The 13,319-nt window shown below is 54.9% G+C and overlaps 1 protein-coding gene across 2 annotated transcripts; it reads left to right on the top strand.

Moving 5' to 3' along the window:
• The first annotated feature begins 8,845 nt into the window (after window positions 1-8,845).
• Window positions 8,846-11,724, top strand: ZBTB12 (zinc finger and BTB domain containing 12). Of its 2 annotated transcripts, none has more exons than XM_066359784.1 (3): window positions 8,846-8,873; window positions 9,223-9,450; window positions 9,947-11,724. In XM_066359784.1, the coding sequence occupies exon 3, from the start codon at window positions 9,971-9,973 to the stop codon at window positions 11,348-11,350; it is 1,380 nt and encodes a 459-aa protein (XP_066215881.1). In that variant the 5' UTR covers window positions 8,846-8,873; window positions 9,223-9,450; window positions 9,947-9,970; the 3' UTR covers window positions 11,351-11,724. The 2 variants fall into 2 exon arrangements, with proteins under 2 accessions (XP_066215881.1, XP_066215880.1); XM_066359783.1 differs by lacking the exon at window positions 8,846-8,873 and adding an exon at window positions 9,019-9,135.
• Window positions 11,725-13,319: the final 1,595 nt, after the last annotated feature.

The raw sequence follows: 13,319 nt of genomic DNA, 5'->3' as shown, positions 1-13,319 counted from the left end.
CCAGGGGATTTCTAGTAGACGTCCCCCGACCCCCCACCCCGTTTGGGGAAGGTGACTTTGGCTTGTCTATTTTTTTTGCATTGGTAAAAAAGCCTGACAGATGCCGCTTCTGTTTTTCTCTCCAAATGGAAGGAAGGAGGTAAATAATACCTAAAATGACAGGCCTTCCGCCCCTGCCAGCGGCCTCCCTCTTGTCCTGATCTCTTCTCGTTGATTCAAGGCTTTCAGGGGCCAATTCCAAAGGGAAGAAATCAAAACCCCATAGTCTGCAACTCATCCCTGAATCATAGGTTTCAGGAGGAAATGATGGGCCCTGGCCGGTTGGCTCAGTGGTAGAGCATCAGCCTGGCGTGTGGATGTAACCAGGTTCGATTCCCGGTCAGGGCACACAGGAGAAGCAACCATCTGCTTCTCCACACTCCCCCTCTTGTTCCTCTCTCTCTCTCTCTCTCTCTCTCTTCCCCTCCCTCAGCCATGGCTCAATTGGAGTGAGTTGGTCCCACGCTCTGAGGATGGCTCCCTAACCTCCACCTCAGGTACTGAGAAGAGCTTGATTGCTGAGCAACAGAGCAACGCCCCAGATGGGCAGAGCATCACCCCCTAGTGGGCTTGCTGGGTGGATCCCAGTTGGGGCGCATGCAGGAGTCTGTCTCTCTGCGTCTCTCAGAATGCCTTTACTACTCAGCAAGCCAGACAAGGCCATGGAGGGAGGGGAGTGGCCTCCTTTTGGCCACAGTCTCCTTGGTGTCCCTTCTGGACACTTTGACATGGACTTAGCATCCTAGGATCTGCCCCCCTCAACCTCCCAGGACAACTGCAGAGCCGACGCACGCCATTCCCAGGTCCACCTCCAGTCTGGGACCCTGGGCCGAGCTGGCCTGGCTCTCAGCCGACAGGACGACTGGAGCTGAGGAGGCGGCATTCCTGAGCGGGGCTCTTTCCGGCGGCAGTGACACAGTCCTTGCCCCACTCGAGGACCTGGGGCGTCACCGCTGGGCTGTGCCACCGACTTCCAAGAGCAGCCTCTCGTCGGTCTGCTCGAGGGCTTCTCTGGGGTCCTGCTCCGCCTGAGCCCAGAATTTTGGAAGTTGTAGAGAACTGAGGCCCCCCGAAATCGGCCCTTACCCTGAGACTGAACAGAATGGGTGTATAGGTGCCCCAGCTCGCTCCACCCCCCCCCAGATAACCACTCCAGGGTTCCTCAGCAGAACTAATCTCCGCTCACCCACGACGGTGACTTGACTGGGCAACGCACACTTGATTGACTGCCCGTCTCTCCTAGCCCGCTTTCCTGGGACCACCTCGTCACTGCGCTGTTTGCCCTTGAGTCCTTGTCTCAGAGGCTGTCTTGGGGGAAGAAGACTCCACCCACAGCCACAGGCATCATCCTGAGCCCTTTGTGCGTAAGAGCTCCCGCAGTCTTCACAGCAAGCCGAGGACATGGGCTTTATCCTTACCCTCACTTGACAGATAAGGACACCGAGGCACAGAAGTGTTCAGTGACCTGCCCCCCAGATTCACACAGGCCCCGGGCAGCAGAGCTGGGATTCACAGCCAGGCAGCGTGGCTCCTGAGTCTATGTTCATAGCCCTTAGGTTTGGGGGCCTCTGCCGAACATCTCTGAGGCGGCTCTTCTGAGCACCCTGAATTCCCTCGGGTCCCCTCTCCACCCCCACCCCTCGCACTGTGCCTTCCCAAGCCGCCTCTCCCCTCTACCTCTGCCGTTTCGCACCCTTTCTCCTGGGACTCCTTAACCTCCATTCTTCTCCAATCCCTCCTCTTCCAGAGTCCTACAGGACCTGTTCGCTGGATCTACTGCCTTCAGGCTATTTGTGTTCTGGTCTCAACCTCCCCAGAAAAGGGACCCCAGGAGTGTTTGCTGAAATAACGAGCTCCTCGAACAAAGTCAAGGGCCAACCCCTCCCCCCAGTCCTACCCTCATTACAAGTAAATAGCATCCTTTCGATCAGCAACAAAAGCGACTTTGGTTTCTATTCTTTCCATTTCTCTCTTTTTTCTTTTTTTTTTTGTATTTTTCTAAAGTTGGAAACGGGGAGGCAGTCCGACCGGATCCACCCGGCATGCCCACCAGGGGGCGATGCTCTGCCCATCTGGGGCGTTGCTCTGTTGTGACCAGAGCCATTCTAGCGCCTGAGGCAAAGGCCACAGAGCCATCCTCAGTGCCTGGGCCAACTTTGCTCCAATGGAGCCTTGGCTGCGGGAGGGGAAGAGAGAGACAGAGAGGAAGGAGAGGGGGAGGGGTGGAGAAGCAGATGGGCGCTTCTCCTGTGTGCCCTGGCTGGGAATTGAACCCAGGACTCCTGCACACCAGGCCGACGCTCTACCACTGAGCCAACCGGCCAGGGCCTCCATTTCTTTTTTAATAAAAATATTGACATTGGGTCAGACCCCACCCACTTCCCCTAACAGGACACGGTTACGGCACTTGTCACCCACACCATCTCCCATCCTACTATGCACTGGCAGAAATGTGTGTGTGTGTGTGTGTGTGTGTATAAAATCTTTTTTTTTCTTTTTACATGAGAGGAGAGGAGATAGTGAGGCAGACTCCCGCATGTGTCCCAACCAGGGTCCACCCAGCAACCCCATCTTGGGCCGATGCATGAGTACCGAGCTAATTTTAGTGCTTGAGGCTGGCACACTGGGACCAACTGAGCCATCCCCAGCACCCTGGGCCACACTCCAACAAGCCACTGGCTACAGGAAGGAAAGAGGGAGAGAAGGGGGAAAGGGAGAGAAGCAGATGGTTGCCTCTCCTGTGTGCCCTGACCGGGAATCAAACCTAGGACATCCATATGCTGGGTTGACGCTTTATCCACTGAACCACAGGGCAGGGCCATATCTAGCATCCTTAGAGCCTCCAGAAAGAGTTATGAGGGCTCCTCTCTCACCCCCAGGCTCCTCCCGCCCCTCAGGTCTCAGAGGCTACCCTACAGGCCCAAACTCTGGGTCAGGAAACCGAACCTCCTCTCCTCATCCACCCATTGCACAATCAAGTCCCAAGAATTAAGCAAGGCACTAAAGGTACAGTAGGGCCTCCTAAGAAACAAGCCTGTCCCTGACCTCCTGTAAGGGGCCACAACTCTTTCAGATGAAAACTAAGCCCCGGGGACAGCCAGACCTAGGAGGTACCGGCGTGTCCACCAGCCCACACCACAGCCCCTGCTTTACCCCTGTCCGTGCCGTCCCTCTAGGGCAGGGGTCCCCAAACTTTTTACACAGGGGGCCAGTTCACTGTCCCTCAGACCATTGGAGGGCCAGACTATAAAAAAAAACTATGAACAAATCCCTATGCACACTGCACATATCTTATTTTAAAGTAAAAAAAACAAAACAGGAACAAATACAATATTTAAAGTAAAGAACAAGTAAATTTAAATCAATAAACTGACCAGTATTTCAATGGGAACTACAGGCCTGCTTTTGGCTAATGAGATGGTCAATGTCCGGTTCCATATTTGTCACTGCTAGATGTAACAAGTGATGTGACGTGCTTCCGGAGCCGTGAGGCGTGCATCCCACGTCACTGGAAGTAGTACTGTATGTGAGCGATGCCATGCTTTGCGTCTCTCACTGACCACCAATGAAAGAGGTGCCCCTTCCGGAAGTGCGGCGGGGGCCGGATAAATGGCCTCAGGGGGCCACATGTGGCCCACGGGCCATAGTTTGGGGACCCCTGCTCTAGGGTCTCCACAGTCCTGGGGGCTGGTAGTGCTGCATCTTCTCCCCCCTGCCCTGCTTCTTGCAACCTAGGGGGGAGGCTGTCCGGCATAGCCCGGTGCGAGGGTGCTGACCAGGCCCATGTGCTCAGGAGCCAGTTGGGAAAAGGCAAGGAGCAAGAGGACCTCTGGCTGTCATCTCCCCGTCCACCCCCGTCACTGTCCCCGCCCTCCTCGTCTGGTCTTAGCTTTGGTGAGAAGGGGGACCTAACCGCCCCTCCTCTGCCCTTTCATTCAAAAATGCCTGTGTAAGAGAGCCCAAATAAATAAAACCATAGATTAAAAAAAAAGGAAAAGTTATGGCCTGACCAGGGGGTGGTGCAGTAGATAGAGCATCGGACTAGGACACAGAGGACCCAGGTTCAAAACCCTGAGGTTGCCGGCTTGAGTGCGGGCTCATCTGGCTTGAGCGCGGGCTCACCAGCTTGAGCATAGGGTCATTGGCTTGAGCGTGGGATCATAGATATGACCCCATGGTCGCTGGCTTGAGCCCAAAGGTCTCTGGCTTGAAGCCAAAGGTTGCTGGCTTGAGCCCAAGGTCGCTGGCTTGAGCAAGGGGTCACTCGCACTGCTGGAGCCCCCCCTCCCGGTCAAGGCACATATGAAAAAGCAATCAATGAACAACTAGGTGCCACAACAAAGAATTGATGCTTCTCATCTCTCTTCCTTCCTGTCTGTCCCTATCTGCCCCTCTCTCTGACTCTCTCTCTCTCTGCCACAAAAAAAAAAGGTTAAAAAAAATAAAACATTTTAACCCCTTTTGACCCAGTGGTGGGATTCAGCCAGTTTGCACCAGTTCGGCAGAACCGATATTTAATTTTTTGTTGAGTTTGGTGAACCGGTTGTTAAAATGGCACTTGTCATCAAGGTTCTCTCTAAAGTGGGCGCCTGGGCAGTCGCCCAATGTGGAAATCACAAACTGACATTCCTGACTCTTTTTTTTTTTTTTTTTTTTTGTATTTTTCTGAAGCTGGAAACAGGGAGAGACAGTCAGACAGACTCCCGCATGCGCCCGACCGGATCCACCCGGCACGCCCACCAGGGGCGAAGCTCTGCCCACCAGGGGGCGATGCTCTGCCCCTCTGGGGCGTCGCTCTGCCATGACCAGAGCCACTCTAGCGCCTGGGGCAGAGGCCAAGGAGCCATCCCCAGCGCCCGGGGCCATCTTTGCTCCAATGGAGCCTTGGCTGCGGGAGGGGAAGAGAGAGACAGAGAGGAAGGAGAGGGGGAGGGGTGGAGAAGCAAATGGGCGCTTCTCCTATGTGCCCTGGCCGGGAATTGAACCCGGGTCCCCTGCACACCAGGCCGACGCTCTACTGCTGAGCCAACCGGCCAGGGCCCCTGACTCTTTTTTAACGTTCATCTGCTCAACAGCGTATTCTAAGCGCCCGTAGTCATGTTCATTCTGTCCACAGATAAAAAAAATTGCAAGTGAGGATGCCAATCAAGAAGCAATATGGAAGTATCTTAAATAACCATTTTATTGTTTTCCAGTAAGGTATTATTGAATAATTTTTCATTAATATTTTAAAACTCTTCCCTATAGTGTAATCTAGTTTTGTGTACCTCTTGTACTATTCTTATTTAAGTATTAAATGCATAAAATAATAAACTACCTTTCAGTATATAGTTTTTTGTTTGTTTTTGTATTTTTCTGAAGTTAGAAGTGGGGAGGCAGTCAGACAGACTCCTGCATGCGCCCAACCGGGATCCACCCGGCATGCCCACTGGGAGCGATGCTCTGCCCACCTGGAGCGTCTCTCCGCTGCACCCGGAGCCATTCTAGCACCTGAGGCAGAGGCCATGGAGCCATCCTCAGTGCCTGGGCCAACTCTGCTCCAATGGAGCCTCGGCTGCGGGAGGGGAAGAGAGAGACAGAGAGGAAGGAGAGGGGAAAGGGTGGAGAAGCAGATAGGTGCTTCTCCTGTGTGCCCTGGCCAGGAATCAAACCCAGGACTTCCACACACCAGGCTGACGCTCTACCACTGAGCCAACCAGCCAAGGCCAGTATATCGTGTTTGTTTGTTTTTTTATACTGAAAACAGTCATTAGGGCAGAGAACCCACTGTGAAATGATTTGAATCTCAGCATGGGTGTGTGGGTGGGGGACTCAGACTGTGCACAGGTTGGGAGGAGCTGTGGTTAGAACAGGGGCCCTTGCAGGTGCACAAAGCAGCCTCCAGAGCCAGGTGATGTGATGCATGCTGAGTGGTACCCTGGCGGAGGACTCCAGCCCGCTGGGGACTACCAGCCTCACGTGGAAGAAACCTATCCAAGACACATACTTATGTCAAGAGGAGAAAGGGCTAATTTGGTCAGTACATTCTTTTTCTTTTGCTAATTAACAAGCACAAAGGGAGGGGCAATCTAGAACCTCTAGGCTAACTTTCTAAAGCCTGTCCTCCTGCATTCCTTTGTGTCTCCACAAAGGTCACTCACTCACACAGTTTCTTGGTGTTTGCATCCAAGAGATATTCACTCAGGGCTTTTAACTAAAGTTCCCCAATCCAAGTCATCGAGGGTTCAAGGTTAGATGGGTGATTCCCTGCACCCTGGTTGAGCAGGGCAGGAAGGGAGAAGGAAGGGAGGAAAGAAAGCATGACAGAAGGGAAAATTGGGGTGTGGATTAGGTCATTAGCATGGACACTGGCAGGACCAGGGCAGAAGACCTGAGCCAGGTACCCAGGTACCCAGGCCTGGGGGCCGGTTACTCATGGCACCAAGAAGAGGCAGGGATGGGCCGAGCAGGACTCCCAGGATGGGAGGGAAGGGTATTTGGCATGAAGTAGAAGAGTGCCATTCCTGGGACTGACCAGAAGCTAGGAAAGGCAAAAAATCAAGGCACCACCAAAACACTGCCCCCACCCCTCAAAGGCATCCCTTGAGTTCAAGAATCCAGTGTAAGTCAGGAACAAACTTTTTTTTTTTTTTTACAGGGACAGAGAGAGAGTCAGAGAGAGGGATAGATAGGAGCAGACAGACAGGAACGGAGAGAGATGAGAAGCATCAATCATCAGTTTTTTGTTGCGGCACCTTAGTTGTTCATTGATTGCTTTCTCCTATGTGCCTTGACCGCGGGCCTTCAGCAGACCTAGTAACCACTTGCTCGAGCCAGTGACCTTGGGTCCAAGCTGGTGAGCTTTTTTGCTCAAGCCAGATGAGCCCGCGCTCAAGCTGGTGACCTCGGGGTCTCAAGCCTGGGTCCTTCTGCATCCCAGTCCAACGCTCTATCCACTGCACCACCAACTGGTCAGGCAGAAACAAACCTTTTTTAAAATTGATTTTAGAGAGAGATAGAAAGTGAAGGGAGGGAGAAAAACATGGATTTGCTGTTCCACTTACTTATGCATTCATTGTTTAATTCTTGTATAGTATGTGCCCTGACCGGGAATCAAACCTGCAACCCGGGCACATCAGGATGACGCTCCAACAGTTCTACTTGAGCTACCCAGCCAGGGCCAGGAACGGACTTTTTATGAGTGGATGCTAGCTGCGCTGAAGAGGAATGACTTTTTTTTTTGTATTTTTCTGAAGCTGGAAACGGGGAGAGACAGTCAGACAGACTCCCGCATGCGCCCGACCGGGATCCACCCAGCGCGCCCACCAGGGGCGATGCTCTGCCCCTCCGGGGCGTCTCTCTGCCGCGACCAGAGCCACTCTAGCGCCTGAGGCAGAGGTCAAGGAGCCATCCCCAGCGCCCGGGCCATCTTTGCTCCAATGGAGCCTTGGCTGCGGGAGGGGAAGAGAGAGACAGAGAGGAAGGAGGGGGAGGGGTGGAGAAGCAAATGGGCGCTTCTCCTGTGTGCCCTGGCCGGGAATCGAACCTGGGTCCCCCTCACGCCAGGCCGACGCTCTACCGCTGAGCCAACTGGCCAGGGCCGAGGAATGACTTTATCGGTCACTTTATTTGCAAAATATAACCCACAACATAATTCCTGCAATCAAGTCGTTCACTTGGGGAAACCTGGTTGTGAATGCATTATATAAGAAGCGGTTTCATCAAAAGTGATGTGTAAGGAAAACCCGCTAGTGTCCTGGAAGATGTAATAGATCCAATTGGCAGGAAACAGGGGCTTCCTCACCTGGACTCGGGTAGGTGGGGAAGTGTGGGTACGAGAGGTTCAAGGTATATGCGTGTGTGTGGAGAAGTCTTCAAGATGCTAATAAATGCTGGTGCTGCAGATGTAGAGATTGCAGCTTAGTTTGGGAGTGACAGAGAAAAAGAAGGCAGAGGTGGAGAGTCGAGGGAGGTTTTGTTTAGGGCAGTGAAGCTCCGACCTTGTCCATTCCGTGGAGGGATGGTTGCAGTAGGAAGATGATAAAGATAGAATTGTACTAACAAATCATCGCATAATTAGAAGTAGTGGGGGGGGGGGAGCAGTACTAGGATTACTTGTATAAGTAGTAAGGTGACCAATTGTCCCCCTTTAGGTTCTTTTGTAAGTTCTATCCTCTCTTGAAAAGTGTCCTCCTACATGTCCTCCTTTTTGATATTGGAAAAGTAATCTGTAAATGTCCGTATTCGATTGATGCAGATCCATTGCGTGTGATGTGATGTGTTTGTATCTAAATGAGTACTTTTTTCTTACAATTATTATTAAAAATTACTAGCTATGCAAGCATAATTACAATATAAAATATTACAAATGTTTTATTATGCATTTATCACAGTATAGTGTATTATTGTTGCAATGAATAAAATGTTTCTTTTATTTATGATATCGCTTTCTTCTATTTATTTTTGTCCTCCTTTTCATTGTAAAAAAGTTGGTCACCTTAATAGTAGGGTGAAATGGGTAAGGTCAGGGACAGTTCAAGGCACCGGCTGGAGAGTGCTTGCCTTGGCAAGACCGATGGGGTCAATTCTGAGAACAGAGAGGAGGGGAGAATGGATGGCATGTTACACGTGAGATGGAGGAAAGTTGAAGGCAGCGGACTGTCGGATTGGCCCGGAGGGCTGGGGTGGCTACTAGCTTCAGAAGAGTTGGGCAAGTCTGGAAGCGTGGCTAGAGGGATACACACTCAACCGTGACCGACAGCGCAGAGAGGCAGGCGCAGGGTGGCCCGGGGCTCTGGCTGTAACACGGGCCCGCCTGGCATGGATGGGCCCAAACAGCACCACCTTGGAAGCAGGTGGCCGCGCCGGCCGCGGGGAGCCGGCCCGCAGGGAGCGCGGGGGTCGGGCACGCGCCCTGGAGGACGCGGAGCGTGCGGCGCCGCGGGCCGGGAGGAGCGGGCTTCTGCGCGGCACTTGGCACGCACGCGCAGACGGGCCGCTGAGCCCGGAGGCACAGAGGAGGGGCGGCCAGGACGAAGGGGGTGTGGAACGTATTTCCGCTCTGGCGGACAAATAATACCGGCCAAAGGGGAGGCCAGGCCGTCCGGCCCTTTAACCGTGTGTGGGGGGGCGCTGGTGAAGAAAGGGGGGTCGGGCAGGGGGGACTCCTGCTCCTTTAATTCCCTCCCCTCTTCTTCCTCCCAGAGTTCTTGCCGCGGCCGTCGCGCGCGGGGCCTGGAACACACGGCACGAGCCACCCCCTCCCCTCCCCCGACGCCCACGCGGAGTCAGCCACTCGCGCGCGCGCGCTCCCCGTGCACCCCCGCGCCTGCGCGCTGCCCAGGCCCTGCCCGAGTGCGGGGGCGCCGGCGGCCCCAGGGGGGGTGGGGAAAGTAGGGGGCAAAAAAAAAACAGCACGCGGACCAAGGCCAGGTGAGAGGCGCGTGCAACTAGGGTCGTGGGGCTGGGGGGCGTGCCACGGAGCTCTGAGCGTGGGGGGGGCGTGCACCATGCGTGCAGGCGGCGGGGGAGGACGTGAAAGGCGCGTGCAAACGTGCAAACGGGGGGAGGGCGGAGGAAAGAGGCAACGAGTAAAAGGGGGCGGGGTGAGAAGATCCTGCAACCTGGGCACCCCAGAACTCAGAGCCCCAGAGCTCCTGTTTCCGTGGGCGCGCGGGCTCGCCCCATTGGGGCGGTTAGGCTGGGGGTATGGACTCCGCTGCCCCGCCCCCAGGAACCACGCCTCCCTCCGCTTGGAGGGACAGCACCTCCCCCCGGGGCTGGGGAAACTGAGGCCGAGGCCTGAAAATTGGTAGATGTGATACTTGGGGGGGGGGGGGAGCCGGGCAAGAGTGCAGGCGAGGGACCCAGAGCCTTGTCTTAGGGGAACCAGAGACCTTTGTCTTTGACCAGTTTCCTTCCCAACCAGGGTTGCCCACCCACCCCCGCCACAATGGCCTCTGGGGTGGAAGTCCTGCGCTTCCAGCTGCCTGGCCACGAGGCCGCTACGCTGCGGAACATGAACCAGCTTCGCGCAGAGGAGCGGTTTTGCGATGTGACCATTGTGGCCGACAGCCTCAAGTTCCGTGGCCACAAGGTCATCCTGGCCGCCTGCTCCCCTTTCCTGCGGGACCAGTTCCTGCTGAATCCCAGCTCTGAGCTGCAGGTCTCACTGATGCACAGTGCACGCATAGTGGCCGACCTGCTCCTCTCCTGTTACACGGGCGCTCTGGAATTTGCAGTTAGAGACATCGTGAACTACTTGACGGCAGCCTCCTACCTGCAGATGGAGCACGTGGTGGAGAAATGCCGGAATGCCCTCAGCCAGTTCATCGAGCCCAAAATAGGCCTCAAAGAAGATGGGGTCAGCGATGCCAGCCTTATGAGCAGTGTCAGTGCCACCAAATCCCTCCTCCCTCCTGCCAGGACCCCAAAGCCAGCCCCCAAACCCCCACCACCACCCCCGCTACCCCCTCCGCTCCTGCGGCCTGTGAAGCTGGAGTTCCCGCTGGATGAGGACCTGGAGCTGAAGGCAGAGGAAGAGGATGAGGATGAGGACGAGGATGTGTCAGACATCTGCATCGTCAAGGTGGAGTCTGCCCTGGAGGTGGCCCACCGGCTCAAACCTCCGGGAGGCCTGGGAGGAGGTCTGGGCCTCGGGAGCTCTGTGGGCAGCCACCTGGGGGAGCTGGCTCAGAGCAGCGGGCCCCCCAGCACCGTGGCTCCACCGCAGGGCGTGGTGAAAGCCTGCTACAGCCTGTCTGAGGACGCAGAAGGGGAGGGCCTGCTGTTGATTCCCGGAGGCCGGGCCAGCGTGGGGGCCACCTCGGGCCTGGTCGAGGCAGCAGCAGTGGCCATGGCTGCCCGGGGGGCGGGGGGCAGCCTGGGGTCAGGGGGCGGCCGCGGCCCCCTGCCGGGGGGCTTCTCCAGCAGTAACTCCCTCAAGAACATCAAGTGCACCAAGTGCCCGGAGGTGTTCCAGGGCGTGGAGAAGCTGGTCTTCCACATGCGGGCCCAGCACTTCATCTTCATGTGCCCGCGCTGCGGCAAGCAGTTCAACCACAGCAGCAACCTCAACCGCCACATGAACGTGCACCGCGGCGTCAAGTCGCACTCCTGTGGCATCTGCGGCAAGTGCTTCACGCAGAAGTCCACGCTCCACGATCACCTCAACCTGCACTCGGGAGCCAGGCCCTATCGCTGCTCCTACTGCGACGTCCGCTTTGCTCACAAGCCGGCCATCAGGCGGCACCTCAAGGAGCAGCACGGCAAGACCACCGCCGAGAACGTGCTGGAAGCCAGCGTGGCCGAAATCAACGTCCTCATCCGCTAGCGCTAGCGCTCGCCGGGCTGGTGCCCGGTCCTGGGCGGGGTGGAAAGGGGGTTCCCTGGCCCAGGAGAATAGGGGGTTGGGGGTTGAGGACAGGCAGGTAGGGTGGGGAGACTGAGCAGACACACACATCCCGAGAGAGGCGCCCAGTATTCCTGGGAGAGAGAGAAGGTCCTGCCTCTTCAGAAGAAAAGGTGGACGAGGATTCTTTGAGAAGGCCAAGGGAATCCGGGATCCCAGAGGAAGTTTGTCTTTTCTTAGAAGTGCATGGATTTGTGGAGGGTGGGGAAGGGTCGCACAGAATGAGGAGGCTAAACGACTGGAACACGCTGTATCCCCCGCAAAGCCCGCTGGGGGGGAAAGGTCTGACATTTCTTGAGGGGTAGGGGTGGGTGGGCGGGAACCGGGAGGGAGTTGGGCAGGAATTCCTTACATGCTCCTGCTTAGAATAGATAGATCCTTGGGAGCGGGACTGGTAGGGGGAAGGATTATGGAATCCCAGAAAAGGAAGGGGGGACACGTCTTGCATGCGGGGGGAATGGAACTGTGGGTTCAAGGCTCACCAAAATTCTAGGGAGGACAAGGTAGCGGAAAGAGAACGTGTGGGTGAGCGTCCCGGGTAGATCAGGAAGTGGGGCACAATAGCAAGAACAGTGACTAGTGGTGGGGTGGGGGTAGGGGACTTAGATGAAATGACACAAGAAGGGCTATTTAGGGGGAGGGAGAGGAGTAGAGACTTATACAGTATTTTTAACAACAACAAAAAAAGACAGATCGTATTTTTTAGGATTTTTTTTCTGGAGTTTGGGGTTTTAGGTTTTTTTGCTTTTGTTTTCCACAAAATAAAAAAAAAAAAAAGTTTTTTTTCTTTACACTCTTGTCTGGCAACTGCGTGTAAATGACTGTCGCCCTAGGCAGCCTCTCCTTTGCTGAGTACCCAGAGGTCACAACTCATGCGGGTCCCATGCCTAAAGGAAGATAGTGTGACAAGCGGCTCCTCTGGCATTGGGGACCCTCCCAGTTCTGAAGTCCTCAACACCTGGCACACACCGCCAGCACAAGTGTTCCATGACTGCTGGGCAGTGGTGATAATACATGACCTGCTTCTCTATTGAGTTTGGCATCAAGGCCAGTGGCGGCCTACAGGTGTGATCACTGTGATCTCTGAACTTGTAAGCAGGAGCCTATCTTTGGGCATTTGGGGTCTGGGGAAAGGGTTCGTGTGCTCAGTGAAGCTAAAAAAAAACAAACACTCAGGGCACAGGGAAGACTACAAATCCCAGAAAGCCCTTGGAATAGTTCCTAACCAAAGACAACTACAGTTCCCAGAAGGCTTTGAATTGGCCTCAGGAGCCCTATATCTCAACCACCTACCTATGGCAAATACTGCCTGTGAAAGCATACAGATCTTTTCCCAACTTTTACCAGAATGTAATACCTAAAGAGACTGTGTACCCTAAATTGTCCTATCAAGGTTGTACATCTTGACCTAATATTCATACTTCCACTGCCCGCTGGGCCATGACCCACGGAGTGCCTGACTGCTTGTGAACTGTTTGGTTACTCGAGTGTCACCAGACAGTAATGACTCTGAGGCGATGGAGGGCTTACCTAAGACCCTGGTGCATGTGTGGGGTAAAGTCCGGTATAAAAAGAGACCGCCCCCCCCTCCAGTTTTCAAAAGAGGACATGAAGCAGCATGCTAGCAGCAGCCAAGAGTGAAGGTGTCCTCTGTGCGTCCCTATCGCCCCCTTCTTGCTCGTTAGACAAGCAAGGCCAAACTTGAGGCTGTGCCTTCTATCTGGAGACCCAGAAACTAGAAAGTACCCAGAAGCGGGAGAAGCACGCGCAAGCCAGATGGGAAATAAATAGAACCGCTGCTGGGAGGCTCGGAGACTCCGCTTGTCACCTAAAAACTTGGTGTGGGGTGGGCGAAGAGGCCACACCCGGACTCAGGCGTGCCTGGCCTTTC

Source organism: Saccopteryx leptura, chromosome 1 (assembly GCF_036850995.1).
Source record: "Saccopteryx leptura isolate mSacLep1 chromosome 1, mSacLep1_pri_phased_curated, whole genome shotgun sequence".
Lineage (NCBI taxonomy): Eukaryota > Metazoa > Chordata > Mammalia > Chiroptera > Emballonuridae > Saccopteryx > Saccopteryx leptura.
This window is presented reverse-complemented; position numbering and strand designations above follow the sequence as displayed.